This window comes from Glandiceps talaboti, chromosome 19, assembly GCF_964340395.1.
Source record: "Glandiceps talaboti chromosome 19, keGlaTala1.1, whole genome shotgun sequence".
NCBI lineage: Eukaryota > Metazoa > Hemichordata > Enteropneusta > Spengelidae > Glandiceps > Glandiceps talaboti.
The window spans coordinates 10,455,389-10,482,618 of record NC_135567.1 but is presented as its reverse complement, the minus strand read 5'-3'; the positions used below and the strand labels follow the sequence as shown (position 1 = coordinate 10,482,618).

The 27,230-nt window shown below is 35.5% G+C and overlaps 1 protein-coding gene across 2 annotated transcripts; it reads right to left on the bottom strand.

The window, feature by feature from the left end:
- Window positions 1-533: 533 nt before the first annotated feature.
- Window positions 534-26,540, bottom strand: LOC144450251 (cyclic AMP-dependent transcription factor ATF-2-like). 2 transcript variants are annotated; one of them, XM_078140844.1, is made up of 10 exons: window positions 26,411-26,540; window positions 16,493-16,569; window positions 15,276-15,372; window positions 13,394-13,521; window positions 12,282-12,571; window positions 11,681-11,894; window positions 10,360-10,499; window positions 9,043-9,205; window positions 8,376-8,493; window positions 534-8,072 (listed from the first exon to the last, which is right to left on the bottom strand). In XM_078140844.1, the coding sequence occupies exons 2-10, from the start codon at window positions 16,544-16,546 to the stop codon at window positions 7,909-7,911; spliced, it is 1,368 nt and encodes a 455-aa protein (XP_077996970.1). In that variant the 5' UTR covers window positions 16,547-16,569; window positions 26,411-26,540; the 3' UTR covers window positions 534-7,908. The 2 variants fall into 2 exon arrangements, with proteins under 2 accessions (XP_077996970.1, XP_077996971.1); XM_078140845.1 differs by having other exon boundaries at window positions 534-8,069.
- Between the last annotated feature and the right edge of the window lie 690 nt (window positions 26,541-27,230).

Sequence of the window (27,230 nt, the reverse complement as noted above, 5' to 3'; positions counted from 1 at the left end):
TCAAGTCTCTCCCCACGTCTAGCTTAAAGAGGTTCAGAGATGAAATTTCAAATTCAAACAATGTTTTCACACAGATTATTAACATCATGTCTTTGGTAATCAATCACAGAATTCTATGATAAGTTAGTGTTTATTGAGGACATTTACATCATGTCCAAATATGGTATATTTATGTCCATATATGGTATATTTATGTCCATATATGGTATATTTATGTCCAAATATGGTATATTTATCAGCTCAGGATGCTGCTTACAATTGACATCGTTCAAACAGCTGGGGGTTTACTCATTTACATGAACTTTTGGTGCATGATTACTGATTGAGCTAGCTGGGGGAGGGGGGGGGGGGGCGGCGGCGAGGTCTTCAGATTCAATGTCTCAGATAACATCTAGACTAGCTCGTAGTTGTCTAAATTAATACTACAACTTATGTAGGTGGTGGTGGTGGTGCGTTAAAGTGGTCATATGGATAAGCATTGCGTATTTATTTAGTATTTTTAATTTATGAAATAATTTTATCATGGCTTCCTACTTGAAAAAATCAATGTGAAGCAACATATGCCAAGTCCTTGTTTGTAACTCAATAAATTGCAAAAGGTTATCAAAAGTGCAAAATCTTTGTTATTTTACGTACAATAACAAACGTTTTATACATTTTTAGCTTTTTGCAATGTACTGAGTTACACGTACACAGACTTGGTCAATTACGTTTCACATTGATTTTTTCAAGTAGGAAGCCATGATAAAATTGTGTTATAAATTCAAAATCCAAAATGAGTACCCAATCCTCATCCATATGACCGCTTTAAATATTGTCTAAGGTAGATAACTAAGGGCTTGAATGTTTGGGATATAACGTACAGCTCTCATGTTCTGTGAGACTTAACCACTGTAAGCATGGTAAGAAAGAAAGCACTGCACTGGATTGGCATAGCACTGCTTACAGTTCTTTTGCAAAAAGCAAAAGACTCTCAATTTTTTTGATTTTATCATTGCTATGTGCACTGAATTTTGATATATTATAAATACATTTTCAAATAAATTTTCACTTTGTCAGTTACTTTCTCACAGAAGTACAAGAGCTCTGTTCTATACCTTTCAGATAGGCAATGGACTTTCAAACCCCTCGTTATCCATCCCAGATATAACTACTCCGGTAATCATGGCTTCGGTTTACTAAGATAGACACAAACTAAAACTATTGTCACAACAAGTTGATACAACAGTGATAAGCTAATGAATGTACACTGGTTTAATTACTTTGGAGGGGGTCTCTGTACTCCATAAACTTGCAGTGTACTGTTTTGGGACTTCCAATGTTTACACTATCTTGATCACAGGGTGATTAGAATCACACAACAGAGGAACCACTATCACTCACTTGTGTAATCTACTACATTGAAGAACAATAGATTTAGTTTGTGTCTATCTTAGTAAACCAAAGCCTCGATTACCGACATTGTATTAAACTTTTTCAAACTAAAATAAAATGGAAAACTTATCAACATCAAAACCACACTTCAACTGGGCTTTTATAACTTACATTTATAAACTGAAAAAAAATATCCAGGGAGATTGCTTTACTGTCTTGGACAATACAAGGGGACATTAAAAGGACACAGTCTGTAATTTGAAAGTACCGTATTTACTTGCGTTAGCCCCCTCACACGGGCAAGCACCCAGTGCTTTTGTTTAGACAATGTCTATTTTAGAATAGTTGTACTTGAACACTCGACATTGTGATGTGATTTTACTAAATTCACTGAAAGTACCGTATTTACTTGGGTTAGCGCCCTCACACGGGCAAGCACCCAGTGCTTTTTTTTAGACAATGTCTATTTTAGAATAGTTGTACTTGTACACTCGACATTGTGATGTGATTTTACTAAATTCACTGAAAGTACCGTATTTACTTGGGTTAGCGCCCTCACACGGGCAAGCACCCAGTGCTTTTTTTTAGACAATGTCTATTTTAGAATAATTGTACTTGTACACTTGACATTGCGATGTGATTTTACTAAATTCACTGAAAGTACCGTATTTACTCGGGTTAGCGCCCTCACATGGGCAAGCATCCAGTGCTTTTGTTTAAATAATGTAATTTTAGGATAGTTGTATTCTCTACAATGTGATCTGTGATTTTATTTCACTGCTAACAGATCACTTGTAACGCTATCACCATCAACCCATGAATTTAGCCACAACCGCCCCCCCCCCCATCCCATGGGTGACATCGACCTGCTTGTGGACATTAACATAATATACAAATTATGTTAATGTTCACTCCAGTGTTCACATAAGTACTGAGTGCATGTTTATATAGATAACAACTTTTTTTGACTATCGCGATTGGTAAACCTAGCATACATGATCACACTATCACATAGCCACGCCCTATTATCATAGGTGTAAAAAATGCTCATTTACATAATGACTTCATTTGAATATAGTAATATATGTAAACTTTGCGCACATTATCACACTATCACATAGCCAAGGGTCATTATCAGCATACCTGTTTGCGGATATTTACATAACAATACAAGTGTACTAAAGGCAAAAATATGTCTGACTGGACTTTTACTTTATGTTCATAGCAGTAATCAATGCAAGTGTACAAGAAGCAGAAATACGTCTGACTGGACTTTTCATAATTTTTTGTGTGCATTTTATACAATGACTTTCAGTGCACTTTGACCCCAAATCTAGACTGTGTCACTTTTAGCTACGCTAATAAATTTGTCATGAAATCCTCAAAGTTTTAAAAAACTTACATAAAATATATTCAAATTATTTAAAGTATTCTCATATTTTCACATTTTTTAATATTCATGAATCTGTTCTGGTTCAATTCTAAACCGTTTTCCTATTCTAATTTTCTTTATTGTCTTCTGACCAATCAAATGCCTTATAACATAATTAACATACATAGCCAAGCAGTACTATCCAATCGACTGCCAGATAACAACCAATATGGATAAATTTATCAAAAAGTAACCAATAAAATGTCTGCTAATATAATTAATATTCATAGCTAGATCATGGTAACCAATCATACGCCTGGTAACATAAATATTCATAATTTTGTCAAGCTAACAAATTAATCGATCAAACTTGATCAAATGAACAAATATTTTGCCTGATAACTTAATATTCAGAACCTGATCATACGAACCAATCACTTGCCTGATCATACAAACCAATCACTTGCCCGACAATCTCATTATTATTCAAAACCTGATCATACGAACCAATCGCATGCTTTGTAACATAGTTGTCAGTCAAAATCCTTGAGACTGACCAATCAGATGGATGATAACAAATAATTGATACTCATCTAGTTGTCTGGCTTTAGCACCTACAGTTAAAACAGGGTGTGCTTGCCAGAACACTGTACATAACATATGCATTTGACGATCAATGTGGATCATTTGTTGAGTTATTAGAATACTGTTTTGTTTCACTAGATCAGAGCAATTTTATTACTGAACACAGCAGGCTTGTTATTTAAGAGCGAGTTCTGTGTAAGTCAATTCAGCTCTTGAAACTACCCTTAAACATACAACTGGCGGCGCCTGGGACCCTACTTTGCATATGACTGACTGTATGTTTGGAGGTGGAGAACTTGTGATGACTCACTGGCAAGTAATCACCAAAATATAAACATTCCCTATATCTGAATTTTTCACATGCAAATGCCGCATATTTGAATAATCCTGAATGACACACAATCTAAGCAGCTGTTTGCAGGGGAATTTGTGTTATTTGGAAAGGTTTTTTTTTCATTCTATGAAACAAACAGACTGATTTTCAACTAATTTGTGTTTCAAGTTACCATCCTACGACATTCATAAACAATTTGTACATGACAATGACCTGTGTGTTTCTCGGAGCACAGAAAAAATGCTGAAAACAAGACCCAGAAGCTAGTGCTCTGTACAGCAGTTTGAATTTCCTGCATTTGCATAGATTAGCCATAATCCTCTTTATATAGGGCAGTTCTGTGTTTAAGAACAACAAGTCATTGAGAATGACAAAGTCCCCGCTATGATTGGGTTTCAAGGAATTATCACTACTCTGATCACGCAACAACACTTGTGAACCTAAATCAAGCAGACTTAGATATGTTGCGTGTGCTTGTTGGACATGGAACATGCCTACAACAATAAAGGATTGGTCGGGTATGGGGGATCATATCACGATGAAAATGGATATGCACATGTATGTCATAGAACACTCTCCTAATACCAACTTTGAATGAGATCATGGTGTGTGTTCAGTAAAAGTGTTCTTATCTATCAAGTAAAGCAGCAACAACCTAAACTTGCACAATGATCAACTTTGATTGTAAATGAATATGTTACACGTAGTCTTCTGGTGAACACTGCCTCTTTTATCTGTAGTTCTTTTAATATTTACAATCTTTAACCTGAATAGTCTGATTGAATTAACCAATAGCATGCCTAGTACAATGATTAATATTCATATCTTGTGAAGATTAACCAATCACATATCTGATGCCATCACTAATATGCAAATCTTTGCCATACTAACCAATCATTTGCTTGGTTGCTTCAACATCTATCACTTTATATGACTAGCCAATTACATTCGTCATAGATTTTTAGAGCTTGGTCACGGTAACCAATCATTCACTTGATAATGTATTCAAATTTTTTGTCATACTTTCTTTCTGAGTATCTCTCATTAATATTCATAACTTGATTAAACTGACCAATCACTTGCTTGATATTTTCATCAATATTCATAACATAAGCCTACTAACCAATCATTTGCCTGAAATATTATTATTCAAAATAAACACGGCTGAAGTACACATTTCTCTGAAAATAGGAAAAAATATTTTACAACAAAAATACTTGCATTTCCCGACATCACCGTTAAAGTGAGCCGGATGGTGAAAAATATTCAAACGATGACAGATTAAATAATTTTTTTTTGAAAAGTAAGTGCGAGTTCACATTTTACTATTTATGCTAACCCTAGAATATACATCTGTAATGACACAGTAAATAAGGCCATTTTTGAATCAAAATTGAACAAAACTGAGGTACTATTTCATGAAAATTGAATTTTTTGTACAATATGCTGGATGTCGTATGCAGGAAAAGTAAGTGTGAGTTCACATTTTACTATACATGTATATGCTAACCATGGAAAATGCATTAATGACACAGTAAATATGGCCATTTTTTAACCAAAATTGAACAAAACTGAGGTACTATTTCACGAAAATCAAATTTTTTGTACAATATGTTGTGTCGTACGCAGGAGTTTTTCCTTAACTGTATTTGTTAAAAACAATGCAAAATATACAACTCCTCTAATGAAATTATTTGTGTTTGTAAATATTGAAGAAAAACTACAAATTATGAGAACTTTACGAAAATTGAAATATGGCCAATGCAATTTTGAATCGAAATTTTACAAAATCGAGGTTACAGATATCCTATTTTATCAAAAATGGATTTTTTGAACAAAATTTTAGGTGTCGTACGCATGTGTTTTTTGGACATGCTAAATATAATGGAAGCAATTTCTAAATATGGCCAAATTTGAAGAAACACTACAAAAATGATGAAACGATTTAATAAACTTTCATCGAAGAACATTGTACACAAGTATCTTTCCTATATTATTGATGGTAAATATAATGAAAAATACATTTTTAATGAAATAATTGTAATGATGGCCAATTTTGAAACAAAAAAGGATAACATGATTGAATTATTAAAAATTTAATCAATTTTTCAAATCAACATTAATTGAAATGATGTGTCAAAACATTATAATCAAAGGATTTTTTTCGGAAAAAAAAATTAGCATATCATATAAGGTGAAAGGTTAAAGGTTAAATATCTCTTTGCATGGCTGAAACCACAGGGAACAGGAGGCATATATGTGAAGATTTAATAATACATATGTTGAGTATTAAAATTTTAACCAACATGCTTTGATAAGCTAAGAGCTTTTGACTACAAACTGTCAGTCTTGGTTCACGCTATGATAGAGGGCGCTGTTGATAAACAGAGCTTTTGACTTCAAACTGTCAGTCTTGTTCACGCTATGATAGAGGGTGCTGTTGATAAACTGAGAGCTTTGACTTCAAACTGTCTTATGATTTTGATAATTTTTACGTTCAATAAAGATAAATGATAAATGTTGAGGGTAGTTTATTGTTTATCGCTGTCATCAGCTAATTCACTAAATGCAAATGAGATGTTAATTGCTCAGTCACAATTCGATTCCTACTGTAAACATTTGCCGTCTAATATTCATCTCACCATAAGCAATATGGTGAATGTTTACACAAAGGACTAAAGTGTGGCTGAGTAATACCTCACGCAGCAGACGTATAACGACTCAATGACTAGTACGCATGTGCATCCTATATACTCTGCGATTTTTTTATGGCTTTACCCAAGGATGCATTGCGGCACAATGACTAAGCATGCACGTTCTATATACTATGTGCATTCTCCACACAGAGGGCGTCCTATATACTATGCGATAGCTTTATGAGATGTTTTTGGTGGTTTTACCCAAGGATGCATTGCGGCACAATGACTCCACATGCACGTTCTATATACTATGCGCATTCTCCACACAGAGGGCGCTATCTACAATATCGTCGTGAGGCAATGAGTCACAAATGAATCTACCCTGCGTGAGCTTATGGGCTTTGCCTCGTTATATTACATGCAATCTTCACATATATGCCTTTGGTTGCCTGTTCTGAAGCTTCATCATATTGTGAATGTGTCAAACTGTAACTATGGAAACAAAATGTAACTATGGAAACTATCGGTAAGTAGAGTCAATTTGAAAAAAATAAAATAAAATAAGTTTACAACTAATATGGTGAAAGTACAGCAACAATTTTGATAACCATGGTAACAATGAAACAAAAGGTTAAATTACCATGGTAATATAGTTTAACTAAATAATTGCTACCATGGTATCTGAGTACCTGAAAACAATTCATTACCACGGCGACAGCACAACAAAATGGCTAACATTTCTGTGGTAATATTTAGAAACCAAATAGTTGATTACCATAGTAATCAAGTACAAACAACAAAATAATGTGTTGCCATGGTAACATGGTACAACAAGATAGAAATACAACCTAAATTATACAATACTAAGTAATAGCACACAGGTAGTTTAACTCAGAAAAAACTTTTGAGCATTGGATCGATCTGTCCTGCTTAACTTCACAACAACTAACTCCGTAGTTACAGTTGATTCTCTGGTAACTTAGGGAGTCTAGTTTGTCACACCACAACACAGCTTCCACATCAGCCATCAACACTCAAATTTATAGTGGCTGAACTGCCATTTTACCTATTTACATACTATAATACAGTGTGCAGATAACCATAGTAACTGGTCATCCAGATCACCATGGTTACTTGTTCTTCAGATCACCATGGTAACTGGATCTCTGGACCAGGGTCACTGGTTCTTCAGTTGACCTTGATTACTTATGTGGTAACTAGTCCATCTGATCACCATGGTAACTGGATCTCCAAGTAACCATGGAAACTGTCCATACTTTCTTCTTGTGAAATCCTAAGGAAAGCACTGCTCTTAATTAACCGAAAAAAACAACAAATGACTCTGATCAGTGTTTTTCAGAGGGGTGAGGGGAGGGGAAGAGGGTAGGGTACAATGATAAATATGACCCTAGTACATATCAGATATGTGTAGTTACAATCTACCCTAGCAACAAGTATCCTAGCAACCACCATTTTCTAGTACATTTCAGCAAGTCTCAAATAAAACGAAAATTTACCAAAAGTCATGATTTAAAAAAAATAAAAGTGTAAAAAAGATTTTTTTTTCTTCTCTTTTCAAATTTTATATAACTTGATGTATAATTTTAGTTGGCTGACACTGAGCTCTGTGCTGTCTGGTATTCACTCGTTGCTAGCTGTGCCATCGTCGTTAAGGCTGATGTTGCCACGGCTTCTGCTGCGGTAACGCTGGTTACTTGGTGTGTGGATGTTGGGCCACCAACGGACTTGTCCTGCAGCGAGTGTCCTACTGAAAATAACCCAAAAAGTTATAATTATAATGTAATAATATGCAATAATAATATGCACTATACATTACCAGGGTCCATTTCATCATTGACTAACCTGATCCTCTAGGGGGCGCTATATATTACCACTGTCATTTAATCATTAACTCACCTGAGACTCTACGGGGCGCTATACATAACTAGTGTCAACTACATCAATTCATCTGGAACCTATAGAGGGTGCTATAAATTACACGGGTCCATTACATCATTTACACACTTTCAACACTAGGGGGTGCTATACATGGTTAGGGTTATCGCCTTACCTGACACTATGTGATGCTGCGTTGACTTTTGTTGTAGCATTGTTATCGGACAATCTTTGTGGGCAAGCAATAACTGTTTAAGATGTGCGACTTCATTGCGTAATGTTGTTACTTCATTCTGAAATAAATCAAGGAACAAAACGGGAGATATGAAAAAAAGATAACTCTAACAAAATGAATATGACCGAAGGTCGATATACATGAACAAGTGTTTCGAAGTATTTTGAAACTACAGCCCTTGTAACTGGAATATTTTTTTCTTATCCTGCCACAGCCATTATCTTCTACATGGACTTGACATGGTTGTTGCGTTACTCTGGCATGCGCATATCATGCAAAATAAAGTGTGCGTTATTCTGCCATGCACACAACTCGCATATACCTAGTTTGCACCACACTGGCAATACCGAGTGTGCACTCACTACTCAGGCATTCGCACATTATGCAAAATGGAGTGTACATTATTCTGGCATGCATACGTATCACATACAAATCGTCGCATCAGTGGTGTATGTCGTATCTGTCTATACAATTACATAGCAGATATGACCTTACTCTGTACTGACACGACAAAATACCCCCCCCCTCCCCATTGACATTCACAGATCACACCAAACCACATGACATTCAACGTTAGTATTCACTACATTCTATTTCTATTACCTACCTGTAATTGTTGGTTGGTTTTATTTAGTTCTTCTGCTTTCCCTTCTAACGACGTTATCCATTGCTTCTTTTTATTCCGACATCTCATAGCAGCGGCTCTGTTCCGTTCCAAAAATTTCTTCCGCCTCTGATCCGGATCATCATCTGTGTTCCTCCTCCTCCTCCTTAAAAAAAATCAGAAAATATAAAAAAAATTGAAATATGTAAAAAAAATTAGGAATCATTATTATTAAAAATTGCTGATATGATAAACGACTGATTTACCAAAAAATATGCCACAGCAAGCCAAGTTGAACTCATTCAAACAAAAATATGGGTTTTATATCTTAGTTGTTCTACATCATGACAACTTGTGTCTATGTCACTGGTTCTGTAGTGCCCGTTATGCATAACATACTGTTCAAATCAATATAATTTTTTCTGATTTTTCATAAATTATGCCTGAGAAAGTATAATTATATTATTCCCCAATATTTTTCTTCATTCAGCCTGAAAAATACGTCTGACGTAAGGGTTTGTCATTACGAGATGCTAGATGAGTAGTGACAAGGCCCCTCAGGTCACTCATTTTTGAATTTTTCAATCAGTTGAAGTCCTCCCTTCACATTAAGCAAAATAAATAATTGTGACTCAGTGACAAGGCCACTTAGGTCACTCATTTTTTTATTTACTGAACTTTTCAACCAGTTCAATTTCCTTTCACATTGGACAAAATAAATAATTGTGACTCATAGTGACAAGGCCCCTTAGGTCACTCATTTTTCCCCCTATACTGAACTTTTCAACCAGTTGAAGTCCCTTTCACATTAGACAAAATAAATAATAATTTGGTTTACTACTTACGTTATTTAGTGACAAGGAATCTTATTTATTTATTTTTGTTTATTTATAAACGGCAATGCATTCATTATATCGGTTTTCATGCAATTGCACAATATAACAAATACAAATACAGATTTAAAATACAAATATACGTGACAGATACAAAAAAATAAGCCACAATATTGAACAGTGAAAGGAAGGTATTAGATTGATGAACTATTTGCAATGATGGATGCCATGTATCTGATTCAGAAGAATCGGGAGTGGGCTTTCAGAATGTGGAATTTGGTCCTTGTGTTGTAATGATGAATCATTGGTTGTTATAAGTTCAGAAAGGTGTGATGGTACATTAAACTTTGTTAATAAAACAGTGGCAAGTGTTCATTGATTAGAACTTTAAAAGGGGAATCTGTGGTTAGTCACTTATATTTCCATTTACAATCGGTTCAAGCCCCTTTCACATCGGACAAAATATATTATAATTTGTTTTACTTACGTTCTTTGAGGTTCTACATGAACATGCTGTTGCTCCATCAGTAGATCTTCCTCTTCTTCTTCTTGTTGTTGCCTAGTAACAACCTCCACTGCTTGTGACATTACATGCATATTCCCTTGAGTCAAAGCAGCCTTTAATTTCTGAAATAAATGTATTTTTAATTACTAAACTTATTTTTTATTTGTTTAGTGATCTTTCCGAAGAAGCTTGCCTAAGCTGTTACACGAACTATCAAGATCAGTGAGCCTGATAGACACCATAAAGATAACACACAAATATCACTTACACAGTGTCTGCTCTGTAGACACAATAAAGATAACACACAAACATCCCTTACACAGTGTCTGCTCTGTAGACACAATAAAGATAACACACAAACATCACTTACACAGTGTCTGCTTTGCAGACACAATAAAGATAACACACAAACATCCCTTACACAGTGTCTGCTCCGTAGACACAATAAAGATAACACACAAACATCCCTTACACAGTGTCTGCTCTGTAGACACAATAAAGATAACACACAAACATCCCTTACACAGTGTCTGCTCTGTAGATACAATAAAGATAACACACAAACATCACTTACACAGTGTCTGCTCTGTAGACACAATAAAGATAACACACAAACATCCCTTACACAGTGTCTGCTCTGTAGACACAATAAAGATAACACACAGACATCACTTACACAGTGTCTGCTCTGTAGACACCATAAAGATAACACACAAACATCCCTTACACAGTGTCTGCTCTGTAGACACAATAAAGATAACACACAGACATCCCTTACACAGTGTCTGCTTTGTAGACACAATAAAGATAACACACAGACATCACTTACACAGTGTCTGCTCTGTAGACACAATAAAGATAACACACAAACATCACTTACACAGACAGTGTCTGCTCTGTAGACACAATAAAGATAACACACAAACATCCCTTACACAGTGTCTGCTCTGTAGACACAATAAAGATAACACACAAACATCCCTTACACAGTGTCTGCTTTGTAGACACAATAAAGATAACACACAAACATCATTTACACAGTATCTGCTCTGTAGACACAATAAAGATAACACACAAACATCCCTTACACAGTATGGGCCCTTTGTTTAGTTAACGATATAAACAGTAACTGTATGAATGAAACAGTTCACTTGGCTGTCGACCATGAATTTGTTTGACCTTCAAGAAATTAAACGTCACGTCTACTGTAAATGTAATGGTGTGCGTGCTGTTACTGTTTATATCATTAACTAAATAAATGTTCCCTGTTTATGTCAACAGTTGTAAGTTTCTACAGCCTTACCATCTTGGCCTCTGATGAACTATTATGTACTGTAGTCACTTGTTGTTGTTGTTGTTGTTGTTGTTGTATATTTGTTGGCATCAAGGTTTGAACAGCTGATATTGCGGTGGGTACAGGCACATTGGGGTTAGCTACTGATGCAGGGATGGCTACAGGAACGGTTGTACCGTTAGGAAGTCGTAACACTATAGGCACTGTTGTCGATTGGGTATGTCTGTAAAAATCATTTCCAAATTAGAATTATCAGCAATTATCAATAATTCTCAAACACACAAAACGATATCACAAACATTACAATGTTTATTTTGATGTGGTTCTAATCTGTCCTGTATTTTTTTTGTTTTTTAAAATCAAACTGTTGTGATTTTATGTGATGCACTTAACAATTTTTTCTCCAGTTTGAATCATATTTTTAACTCTTGTAATTTGGTTATGTACACAGACATTATCAACAATTATCTATACTTTGAAAATGAATCAACAAGTTATCAACATTTCTCGATATTCATCTATTATATGAAATGATATGCAGCTTTTCTGTCCATTTGTTACGACAATGATCAAGGGTCACACAAATAGGTCAAATGTCACAACCACATACCCTGCTGGTAGCTGTGCTATCAACTGTGACGGAGCTTGTGTAGTAATTGAGGAAATAGCAATGGGCGTTGCTACGGTAACTGGTTCTTGTACAGTTGATTGGACGACTGCTACGTCTTCCTCCATGGTTGTCGTGGAGACAGGGTCAGGTGACTGTATTTCAGATTGTGTGGCCACGACGCCGTGTGTAATGATCTGTGGTACCGGTACAGAGTTAGATGTGTCTTTACTGCTACTACTGACAACAATGGTTGTACCTGTGGTGGTCTCTTCGGTAGTAGTATCCATAGTCTACAAAGTAAACACGGACAATAATGATAGTCAGAGAAAATATGAACACACGATCGCACAAATTTGATACATAGTCTGGTGGTGCATTTGAACGCTGTGATAAAGTGTTCTAATACATGCCATTATACCATGCATGAGCCAAGTTAAACCAAAAATATGGAATATATACTCTGGTCGTTCGACATCATAACAATGCACATTGATGTCACGGCAATGTGTGTCTATGTCACTGCATCTGCTGTGTTCAAAATATGAGTCAAAATGTTCAAAATTGCTATTACTTTCCCACACACAGACACCGACAGACACACAGACACATACAGACACATACAATTACACAGACACATACACACACAATTACACATACACATACACACATATTACACACACAATTACACACACAGACACATACACACATACACACACACATACACACATACACACACAATTACACACACACACATAACCACACACAGACAGACACATGCACACACATATTACACACAAATTTATACAGACACATACACACAATTACACACACAGACAGACAGACAGACACATACACACACAATCTGATTAAAATCCGATGTAGATGTCGGCTAATCGTTCATTGCTATTTTACCTTCGTTATTTTGCCTGAATTGGACCTCCTTGGTACATGTTTACATTTTTTAGCCTGATCGCCTCCTCTACATCTGAGATGGCGCCCATTCAAATGAATTTCTGCTCTTGATACACACACAGCCACACATATTGCACACACAGACACAGGTACAGACACACACACATATTACCAACAAATTGAAAGAAAACCTGACTCACTTCCGAATGCTGTTTTTCTGATGCTTTTTTGAATTCTTGTTCAAATGGGTTGACATTAGGTAATTCATTAAACAAGCCCACTTCTTCACAATTCTTTAAAAACCTGGTTGGTGTCGGCGTCTGATCAGCTGTCAAGTAAAACCATCATGAATATTCATGAGATACAAACATCTCTAAGGTCACAAATAGGGGTCAATCTGTTGACAGACTGAAGTGTGTACTCAAATATTTCTGATAAAAAATTTGTGTTTTGGTATAAAAACTTCAATTTCTTTCAATGCTTTATCAAAACAGTTGATATTCACTTGAAGAAGAAAAAGATATAATATTTGCAAATGTTATCTGATAGTTTTTCTTCCTTTTTGCTCTTTAGTGGATCTGCCATTGATCTAGAAACTATACTTGGTTCGTTTTCTATGATCTCTCTCATCATATAGTCATATGGATTTCTCTAGCACAGCATTCCATTTTTGCCACCGACAGCATTAGATTCAAGTGGCCATACGGATGAGGATTTGATATTTATTTTTTTATTTTAAATTTATAAAACAATTTTATCTTGGCTTCCTACTTGAAAAATACCGCCAATGGCATTGTAGCACAACTGTACAGTTTTTAAAAATGTTTATCCATATGCTAGTCCATGCTAACAATAGGTATTCATTTGCTGAATCCAGTTGCCTATCCAACCATTTTGCTATCTTTGCGATATACGCGATCATTTGGCTGTTGCTATGGGCGTGGTCATGTTGTTAGATATACTTGTATACATTTTTGAATGGCGATCCCTATAGCACTACTGAACCTCAGTTCAGTTGCGCTAAAAATCAATGTGAAACAACATATGCCAAGTCATTTTTTGTAACTCAGTAAATCATAAATTATAGATAAATGGGTAAAGTTGTTTTTGTATTGTGCAACAAACTTTGAACTTATAATATTTTTTGTTTCTTGCAATTTATTGAGTTATTTTGGATTTTTAATTCACAAAACAATTTTATCATGGCTTCCTACTTGAAAAATCAATGTGAAACAACATTGACCAAGTCTGTGCCTTTAACTTACTGCATTTCAAAATTTGTAAACGTGTGTAAAATGTTTGTTATTGTACGTACATTTTACACAAATTTATTAATCTTTTGCAATTTATTGAGTTACAAACACAGACTTGGCACATGTTGTTTCGCAGTGATTTTTCAAGTAGGAAGCCATGATAAAATTGTTTCGTAAAATTAAAAATCCAAAATAAATATCCAATCGTCATCCGTATGGCCACTTTAATGATATTGGAACGTTGATCAATCAATATAAACATGATGGTGTTGTCACATCCTTACTTGACTTACTTTTAAACTGGTGGTTAAGATTGTAGCAAACTGAACAAAGGAACCAATCACAACCACCTGTCAGTGTGTGATAAGATTATTACTGACATGTGATGTCCACCATTTCCCTGGCAGGAGATTTAGCTACATTTTTCAGTAGTATTTGTCCATTTGACTAGACAGTGGTGAGAGACAGATCGTAGGAAACAAGCCCACATGTACAGTTACTAGTGTAGACTACACTTACATACTTTTATTCCTGTTGCATTACATTAATTACTGAATGCGTTCAAGAAGGTATGGCTGCAGACAACACCATCAACATGTGTGTGCACAAGCTTTGAATATATACTTCAGCTTGTACATATCTGTATATTCCATCCCAGGGTCCTGCAACACACACTTTTTTTTACACAAAGCATTTTTTAAGCCCATTCAAACAAACAGAAAAACTGATTGGTCATGTTTTGTGATTTACAAAGTTGCTTTCATATCAGTCTCCAAAATTACCTAGAATCCTTTGCACTCAAAATGATCAACATAGTTACTTCACTTACCAACAGGTAAAACATCTCCTAACTTAGGGGGTCCAAATTTCAATGTCATTTCGTGTTTTTGTTTATGTACAGTTAAGTGGTCTTCATTGGTGAATCTCTGTGTAGACAACATGAAGTAATTGTTAATGACAATCATGGTGAGATCACTTTCAACTAGATCGTCTACATCACTGATCTGTGACTAGATTGTCTATATCATTGATCTGTGATTCCGCTACCGTGTTCACAATCAACTTCTAAAAAGTCATTGAGAATGACATAGTCCCCCGCTATGATTGTTTTTTAAGGAATTATCACTACTCTATCACGCAACAACACTTGTGAACCTAAATCAAACAGACTTAGATATGTTGTGTCTGCTTGTTGGACATGGAACATGCCTACAACAATAAAGGAAGGGTCGGGTATGGAGGATCGTATCACGACGAAAATGGATATGCACAGGTACGTCATAGAACACTGTCCTAATACCAACTTTGAATGAGATCTGTTCAAGCATGTCTGAGTTATGGCTTTGGACATAGAAAAATCGCAAACAAAATGGCTACCAGACGGCCATATTGGATCGTATCACAACAACAATGAATATGCAAATGTATGTCATAGAACACTGTCCTAATACCAACTTTGAATGAGATCTGTTCAAGCATGTCTGAGTTATGGCTTTGGACATGGAAAATTCGCAAACAAAATGGCTGCCAGGCAGCCATATTGGATCGTATCATGATGAAAATGGATATGCACATGTATGTCATAGAACACCGTCCTAATACCAACTTTGAATGAGATCTGTTCAAGCATGTCTGAGTTATGGCTTTGGACATGGAAAATTCAAAAACAAAATGGCTGCTAGGCGGCCATATTGGATCGTATCATGACAACATTGAATATGCACATGTATGTCATAGAACACTGTCCTAATACCAACTTTGAATGAGATCTATTCAAGAATGTCTGAGTTATGGCTTTAGACAGGGAAAATTTGCAAACAAAATGGCTGCTAGGCGGCCATATTGGATCGTATCATGAAACAAATTGACGTGCATATGTATGCCATTGTATGTTGTCCCTGTACCAAGTTTGAAAAAAATTGGTCCAGGCATCTCCAAGAAGACGGACGGATGCACGGACGCACAGACAGACCCAATCCATAAGTCCCCGTCCCGGACGAAGTCCGGCGGGGACTAACAAGACATAGTATCGACATTAATTCCTACCTGACTACAGCCCGGTGCACTGCAGGCAAACGGTTTGTCATCATCACCCATCATTAAATCTTTACACTTCCACAAATCTGAAAATTAATAAAACATGGAAGATTTATAATAAATGTACAAAAAAAGTACAGAAAACAAAGCATATGGACTATTAGATCAAAACTAGATTATAGTACAACTTATCTGCCTAGTGTTAGCACTGAGCTAGTCTGGTGTTAACATAGGACTGGTACAGGCATTAACCCTTCCAGTTCCTAACACATACTGGTGAGGTGTTAGTGCCAGCCTAGTGTTAGCACTGAGCTAGTCTGGTGTTAACATAGGACTAGTGTTGGTATTAGCCCTTCCAGTTGCTAACACATACTGGTGAGGTGTTAGTGTCATCCTAGTGTTAGCACTGAGCTAGTCTGGTGTTAACATAGGACTGGTGTAGACATTAACCCTCTGCTGAAAATATTATTATTGACATTCTTTCTACAAACAAACATTGTTATCTGAATGAATAAACTCTGTGACAATTCTACACGTCAAAAATATCAAAATTATTTTCACATTTGAAGCGAGATTTGTATGACATAAAGGAGATGACAAATAGAACCAATCAGAGAGAATTGTGGGTAAAATATTGTTGTGAAACCCCCCCCCCCCCCCACCACACACACACACACACTTCATATGATCGACTGTGAGATAAATCGTGTTCCTCCGCCCCAACTAGTCTGTTTTATCTATGAAGGGGGCTGACTGATGTGTGAGGGCGCCCTTTACCTTACCGCCTAGACCACACCACAAGATATAAGTAACAATGGTTTCAAAGTGTTTAAATGAAATGTGCAAAAATACGTACCTAAACAATGGTGTGATATTTTCATGTTGTCTTGTTGAATGGGTGTAAAACTAAAGACTGAATCATAACAGAATTTCTCGTGACACCACTCAGGGTATGATTCATACCAGAAACATCTGACAACTTACTTTTCACCCTACTGAGTCACTGCATTGTTCAGTGGATTTTACTACTAGGTCAAGGTCAAATCTAAAGAGGATGTTATAGTGTATGTACACAATGCAGAGGAAACTAGGAGAACTAGAAAATTGACACCCTGGAATTTCACAGTGGTGTTTACTATTGTTTGGAACTTGTAAACAGATTTTTGTACTCAGCCTGCAGACTTCTACTAGAGAACTATTTGTACATTATGTTCGCTAAAATGTAGTTTTAAAATGGCCATATGGATGAGGATTGGGTATTTATTTTGGATTTTTAATTCTATATCTGGTAAAATATACACACCGTTTTCCTTCTTATACAAGCAGTGTTTTTGATAATGTATTAGAACGCCACTAACACACTAACATAGAGGGAGAAATCTGCTAAATTATTGCGTTTCCAATTTATTCATTCTTAATAAACATTTCTTGTTAAGTTTCGGAATAACAACGGAAAGTGGGACGCCTGTTAAAGTGGTCATATGGATGAGGATTGGGTATTTATTTGGGATTTTTAATTTATAAAACAATTTCATCATGGTTTCTTACATGAAAATCAATGTGAAACAACATATACCAAGTCCTTGTTTGTAACTCAATAAATTGCAGAAAATTTATAAAAAATGCGTAAAATGTCATTGTACGTAGAATAACAAACTTTTTCCCCACATATTTTAGCTTTTTGTAATTTGTGAGTTACAAACACAGACTTTGTCAACGTTATTTCACCTTGAAATATTGAAATACCGAATAAGAATGAATAAATTGGAAACTATAATTTAGTAGATTTCTGTGTTACCATGGTTACAAAACCTTAGTAAAAACACTGAATGTATAGGAAACTCAGATTACACCCTCTCTGTTACCAGGGTTCTAAAACCTTAGTAAAAACACTGAATGTATAGGAAACTGTAAATTTTATCAGATTTCACCCTCTCTGTTACCATGGTTACAAAACCTTAGTAAAAACATTGAATGTATAGGAAACTGTAAATTTTATCAGATTTCACCCTCTCTGTTACCATGGTTACAAAACCTTAGTAAAAACACCGAATGTATAGGAAACTGTAAATTTTATCAGATTTCACCCTCTCTGTTACCAGGGTTCTAAAACCTTTAGTAAAAACACTGAATGTATAGGAAACTGTAAATTATATCAGATTTCTCCCTCTCTGTTACCATGTTCTAAAATCTTAACAAAACACACAATGTATAGGAAACTGTACATTTTACCAGATTTCTCCCTCTCTGTTACCTGGGTTCTAAAACCTTAACAAAACACTGAACGCATATACATCGTGTATGTGAGATGTAAAAAGACATTTGTGCCGACTATTAACTGAAATTTATAGAGTCACTCTGGTTTGGTAGTAACATCATGCAGCCTAATTGAAACTTTATAGTCACTCTGGTTTGGTAGTAAAAAATAACAATCACAACACAGCACATTGATAACTAGTGTGCCTGGGGGTCTGACGATACATTTTGTACATGTAGAAGTGAAAAACATCTTCCCTTCACAGTCTAACGAGGATTAAATATTTCAAATTTCCAATCAATCTTCTAGACAACTGAAAGTGGCCACATGGATAAGGATTGGGTATTTATTTTAGATTTTTGATTTTACGAAACAATTTTATCATGGCTTCCTACTTGAAAAATCAATGTGAAACAACATATGCCAAGTCCTTGTTTGTAACTCTATGAATTGCAAAAGATTAATAAATTTGTGTAAAATGTACGTACAATAACAAACATTTTACACGCGTTTGCAAATTTTGAAATGCAGTAAGTTAAAGGCACAGACTTGGTCAATGTTGTTTCACATTGATTTTTCAAGCAGGAAGCCATGATAAAATTGTTTTGTAAATTAAAAATCCAAAATAAATACCCAATCCTCATCTATATGGCCACATTAGAACCATTTATTATCCCCCAAAATATGAACAAACCATGACTAGAACATTAAGGATGTTACATCAACACTCACCTACGATATCTCGATTAAATCAAACCAGGGAACCAGACAGATATATTGACATACATGTACAATGATTTGACAACTTTAAACACGATGTTCTCAGAAATACATATATAGCTGGTCTAATTTCACAAAAAGATGCAGAATTGGACAAAATTTACCCGTGAAATAGAACGGATGTGTTGTATGACATCATAGGGGAACTCCCAACTGTGGGGGAATCCCCCGTGCTAAAAATAGAACACAAATACCAAACCACATTACACAATATGTGTACCTTTGTAGCTACAATGTACATAAACATGCATTGATTAGTAATTTGAGTTTTTTCCAAGAAAATTTCCAAGCACACAAACAATCAAATAAGGAAAACACGCAAACTAAAATATCCAAGTTGACTGCAACATTTTTTTCCATAATCTGCTCTTTCAACTTTATGCTATTAATTGCCCAGTGATCAAACCTTATCGCCATCTCGCAAATTTACAATTTGTTGATATTGAATATATGTGGCCGTGCTACTTCCCTGATATAGGTAAAATGACTGGGAAACTCAGAGAGATTTTACCTACTTACTACATCTTAACAAAAACACTGGTAGGGAACACCCTGGTAAAATGACAGGGGTACTCAGACAGACTTTACCTACTTATCCGTTATCGCCTTTAATGAAAACACTGATAGGGAACACCCTGCTAAAATGACAGAGGAACTCAGGTAGATTTTACAAATGTACCTACTTACCACCTTTAACGAAAACACTGACACACACATGTATACGTACATGTACATACGTCCATTACAAGTACCTGTACATGTACTGCAGTACTACACCACATTCTCTCACAGATCTTGGAGCATCGTACCACTAAAATGGCTGTTTTGTTAGTATTTTGTACCGATATCTACCGCATAATTGTACTCCAATATCCCTGTACTAATGTTTTGTAGTGTAGTGTTTGACAGTTTTTTGTGCCCCCTATTTTAGATGACTGCCGGACTAACTGACCACTTACATTGCAGAGGAGGTCCCTGTTTATACAGTAGTATTTCTACTAAACCACCTGAAGACATTCAATAGGGTAACCCTGAATCAATATTCCCAACACACTGCATCTACATGAGGAATCATTCCATGCACAAGGAAAGCTAATTCCATTACTTTTAATAATACCATGGATTTACACTAACTACCTGTTCACTAGCCTTAGTATCTCAGATTTGTGTAACGTACATCTGTGGAGTCACGATGGACAGATAATGTACACCTAAATATTTTCACTTCGAGAAAATTTTGCGCTTTTATAGTCTTCAGTTACTTCTCAAAGACTAATTTTTACTAATTACCAGACTGGTATATTGTGTTCATGTACAAGAAGGCATTTTAGTCACTACTTATTTTTACCAATTACCAGACTGGTACATTGTGTTCATGTACAAGAAGGCATTTTAGTCACTACTTATTTTAACTAATTACCAGACTGGTACATTGTGTTCATGTACAAGAAGGCATTTTAGTCACTACTTATTTTTACTAATTACCAGACTGGTACATTGTGTTCATGTACAAGAAGGCATTTTAGTCACTACTTATTTTTACTAATTACCAGACTGGTACATTGTGTTCATATACAAGAAGGCATTTTAGTCACTACTTATTTGTACTAATTACCAGACTGGTACATTGTGTTCATGTACAAGAAGGCATTTTAGTCACTACTTATTTTAACTAATTACCAGACTGGTACATTGTGTTCATGTACAAGAAGGCATTTTAGTCACTACTTATTTTAACTAATTACCAGACTGGTACATTGTCTTCATGTACAAGAAGGCATTTTAGTCACTACTTATTTTTACTAATTACCAGACTGGTACATTATGTTCATGTAAAAGAAGACATTTCAGTCACTACTTATTTTTTTTACTAAATAACCATGTCAGTTTTTGCATCTACTATTTCTTGCGAGACTTCACAATTTTTTTTTTCGAATACAAAAAAAAGTATAGGGGCGGCAGTGAAAAACTAGGTGGGGGTTGGGTAACTGGGACCAAACATTTTTTTAGGTGCAACCATGATTATGGCCCAGTCAACATGAAATGAACTACATGAAATACACTAAATGAAAAGAAGTACATGCATGTACATATACACATGCAGTGAGTGACATTTCACTATAGTACCTTCATCCTCTCAATCTATTTACTATTCATACTCATTATAGCAAGCAGATTGAATTATTACTATAACACTTGTGTGTCTAGACATCCGATTCTGGCGATAGTGACTTGCTCGGCTAGACTATGCCTTTGCTACAATGTACACGATGTCTTCTAGATGATGCCTAGTATCGCTACCTCATCTAGACTATGCATTGCAGAATTGTCATCTACATGTAGATGATCCCTTGCTACAATGTACACTATGTCGTCTAGATGATACCTTGCTACAATGTACACTATGTCGTCTAGATGATACCTTGATACAATGTACACTATGTCGTCTAGATGATACCTTGCTACAATGTACACTATGTCGTCTAGATGATGCCTTGCTACAATGTACACTATGTCATCTAGATGATACCTTGCTACAATGTACACTATGTCATCTAGATGATGCCTTGCTACAATGTACACTATGTCATCTAGATGATGCCTTGCTACAATGTACACTATGTCGTCTAGATGATACCTTGATACAATGTACACTATGTCGTCTAGATGATCCCTTGCTACAATGTACACTATGTCGTCTAGATGATACCTTGATACAATGTACACTATGTCGTCTAGATGATACCTTGATACAATGTACACTATGTCGTCTAGACGATGCCTTGCTACAATGAACACTATGTCGTCTAGACGATGCCTTGCTACAATGAACGATATGCCTTGCTAAAACGTATACTATGTCTTGTAGACGATGCCTTGCTAAAATGTACACTGTCATCTAGATGATGCCTTGCAACAATATACACTATGTCTTCTAGATGATGCCTTGCAACAATGTACCCTATGTCGTCGAGACGATGCCTTGCTAAAATGTACACAATGTCTTGAAGATGATGTCTTGCTTCACTACCCCGTCTAGACGATGCCTTGCAGAATTATCGTCTAGACGACACCTTGCTTCACGTACATGTATGCAATGATAAAAGGGAAGCTGAGTGTCCCCTAGAAAGGTTAATGACATCGCACATGTCTGACTTCATCTAGAGTAAGGTTTGAATTTAGGTAGACTTCCTAAATTGCAAAATTTGGACTCTGGAATGACAGGACAATTTTGATCACAAAATGACAAACCTCCAAGCAACAGATACATATTATAACGTACATAGAAGTTTATATGTGACTGATGACAGGATAGTAATGTTTCATAAATTCTCAAATTTGAACTCTAAAATTGAAACGACAACTTTTACCACAAAATATCAAATGTTTAACAAAGCTAAAATGTTTGCATTTACATCAACACAACATTTTTTTTCAAGAAAATTTAAACTTAAAAATTGTGATATTGACGTGCAAAATATCAAATTAAGTAACCTATATAATGATATGCAAAGAAAGGTTTACATTTAGATTAATATTGTTTCAAAACTGTAAAATTTGAACCAAGAACTATAATAACGACCGATAACTGATTATAAAATTAATTTATAAAAGTATAATAACTCAATTGACAACATTATAATATACATTTTGCACTTAAACACTTTGATATAAATGATAGTTAATATGTTCATATTCTATTCTCTTAACATATTTACAAAATGTATATGTGTGTTATTCGTACTATGTATTTTGTTATATACTTTATTTTCTTACAATCTTTGCTCTTATCCACAGAATCGTTACCATGTATCAGTAACAGGTTACTATGTATCAATCTTTACCCATATAACTGGTTACTACATGTATGTATGTATGTATGTATGTATGTATATATGTATGTACATTTTGTGTATGTATGTATGTATGTATGTATGTATGTATGTATCAATCTTTATCCATATAACTGGTTACTATGTATCAATAACTGGTTACCATATACATGTACTAATCTTTAGCATATAACTGGATACTATGTATCAATAACAGGTTACTACATGTATGTACATGTATCAATATTTACCATATAACTGGTTACTATGTATCAATACCTAGTTACTATGTATCAATCTTTACCATATACATGTAACAGGTTACTATGTATCAATTGTTACAATATAACTAGTTACTATGTATCAATCTTTACCATATACCTGGTTACTATGTATCAATCTTTACCATATACATGTAACAGGTTACTATGTATCAATCTGTGTCATATAACTAGTTACTATGTATCAATCTTTACCATATAACTGGTTACTATGTATCAATCTTTACCATATAACTGGTTACTATGTATCAATATTTACCATATACCTGGTTACTATGTATCAATCTTTACCATATAACTGGTTACTACATGTATGTATCAACCCTTTATAATATCATTCAGCAACTTTGATATATTGTATTACTATTCTTACACATGAAAAAACAAATACGGATTAATATTCGTGCCATGCTATCAGCTACCACTCATTGTGGTCAGGACGTCTGATAGGACTGAACAACATGATGTATTTTACAATCTCAACTTCATCATAAGTGCACACGGTAGAAGTGAACCCCCAGAACTACTTTGCATAGTTTAGGGCTAGTCTGTGGCTAGCATTGAACAATACGAGCTTAATGCTAACATAAGGCTGACACCAACATTTAGCCAGCCATGTATGTGTTGGCAACTCAGTTTGCACAAATCTTAAAGTTAACACCAAGCTACATGCACATTTGTAGCTCAGTGCTAACACCTGACTATCAAACACTAGCACCCGTATGTGTGGGCAACTCAGGGTTAATGTTTGCACCAGCCCTAAGTATGTTAAAACAAGGCTACCTCAGCACAAACACTAGGCTGGCGCAAACATCTCACCAGCATATGTGTTAGCAACTGGAAGGGTTAATACCTGCAAAAGTGCTACATGACCTTTTAATTACAAAGTCATGTGATTAGCCATCAGATGGTATATTTTCAGGCACGATAGAGGATACAGTGCCATGAAACAATACAAGTTTTCATAAACTTAGATTAAAAGGTGTAGTAAAAATACATGAATTGTCTTAAGGGAACTTGCAAACCTGCCATGTTGAATGTTGCATCATGGGAAATGTGATAATAAATACTTATCAAATAGTATTGTAAACGATAATGCTACATTGTTTGTAACCACAAATAATCAATTCATAGTCACCCTGATCATTGTGAGGGGTTTATTTTATCAGGAGCTCCAGATTAGGTATTACGATAACCACAGATAATCCCATAGTGCTTTGCATCTGAGCATGCTCAGTCTGGATTGTAAGTTCCCTATTACATCAATGTTAGTTTTACCTCACAATGCTCCTCTTATGATTTGAGCATCATGACATTAACATTGATTTCATTGAATTATATTAAATATGTATACTGTATGTGTATCTACATGTATCTATCTACAACTGCTGACATCAGACCGTGGACGAACAGAATCTGTTACAAACAAGGAAACTAAACAACTGAATTGGATTAATAACACTTGGTACAGCATGTTGGAACAGCAGAGACTTGTATTACACACTATGCTTTGATAAGATCAGTTTTAGGGCCTCTTTACGTGTGCATGAAATGCCAGGAGAACTGGAAAATTTGTTATGAAGTAAACTATTATGTAAAGTGGTTACACAACTGTTCTTATCAAACCATGAAATGTAATACAAGTCTCTGTACTTCCAACATGCTGTGTCAAGTGTTATTAATCAAATTCATTTGTTTTTATTTCCCCTGTTTGTAAAACTAACAGTTTATGTTCATCCATGGTCAGATGTCAGCAGTTGTATCTATCTATCTATCTATATATGTATATATATAGATAGATAGATAGATATATAGATAGAAAGATATATATATATATATATATATATATATATATATATATATATACATATATATACACACACACACACACACACACACACACATATATATATATATATATATATATATATATATGTACATGCATTATCCTCTAGTAATATTTTACTTCATGGAGCCATGCATGGTATAGTGTATACAGTGCATATTATGTTGTATAGAACAGTTCAACTCTACATCACTGACTACTGTGTGTTTACAATAACATAATATGTATGTACAGCAACCTTATTTCTTGCCAAATATTTTGTGTTTTATGTGTTCTTATGACCGTGAGTACCATCTGTCAAAACACTGTCACATGGTAATTGGTATAGTCGGCAGCGTGATGCGTAAATGTCGAACACTGCACCCGTTATAAAATCGACATGCTACACACCCCGCCTTACTCGAAATAGCCATACACATATTAAAACACAACCAGGACCCCATATTTAAGAAGATGTGGAAATACTACTGCAATGTTTGTTTTATATATATAAAAAATGATATATTACCCTCGCCAAAGAATAACACACATGACGTATGGTTGGGTAGGGTGGCGAGCTTAACTAACGGTCGTTTTGCAGTGACCTGTCGACGGTATTATCGACACATTCACTACCGCACCTATAGCTTCATTCACACTGAAACACACTAGGAACACGTCTAAAACTGATTGACTGTATCGCTGCGGTAACAAAATGTTCAAACTGACCTATTTGAAGGGAATAACACACGATCTAGGCTAGTACAACGGTGTTTAGTTCATAACAACACTGGCGAATCTGTAAAGGTTTTTACGTTTGACACGCCAAGCACACGCGCCATATTACTACAACCCATACTATAATATTCATTCATGCTTGTATCACATGATTTGTCTTTAAGTGACTTACTACGGAGACAAAATCGGCCATTTTGCATGACTAACACTCACCTTCAACGTTGTTTCACAGGACACACACCACGTTGATGGCTAGAGATGACGCGATGAGCTATTTCAAGACTGATGACGTGATTGGGATTTTGGTGACGTCATATGCATATTAATTAGCCGCACCCTGACATGACGACCTTGATCTGGACGATGAGGGCGCAGTGACGTGAGACTCATGAACTGCGACACAAAAAAACATTGTCCCCTGAAACAATGTTTTTGGTCAGACATCTCCTGATCCTCTGTAGGCGATTTATTACTACGGTATGCATGTAACCGCCCGCTAGCGCTGTACACCGGAATGTTCCAATAAATTCGCTATCAGTAAACTTCTCTAGTCTACCTGCAGCTCAAGGAACCGTGTTCCAAACAACATTACCTGGTGACTGCAGTACTTCTGTGAATGGGTAGGTGGTTTGTGTCCTGCTAGTGGAACTTTGTCCTAACGAAGGGTAACAAACATTACTGAAGACAAAGGGGTCAAAATTATGGATCGGTTTTTAGGGAACTATTTCCCTGGCCCTCGCCATGTTCTTTCTGTTGTTCAGTGCAAAGTTTTGTGTATATATTTTTCTTCTCTGGAATAAATTTCAATTAAATTAAATTCAAAGGTTTTCCCAAATTTAAATTTATCGGCTCGTCATTGGCAGATTCGTGAGTGAACAGTGGTCTTGCTTGTTCAGACTATGGAACTTTAGAGAATGTGTCATTCGCCCGGTTCTTTTTAACTGACTGGAAGGGGCGGTGTTTTGAAAAATGTGGTCTTTCCGGGGAGAGGGGGTGGGGGTCACTTTGGCTTTGGTCATCGTAGTTAGGGGAA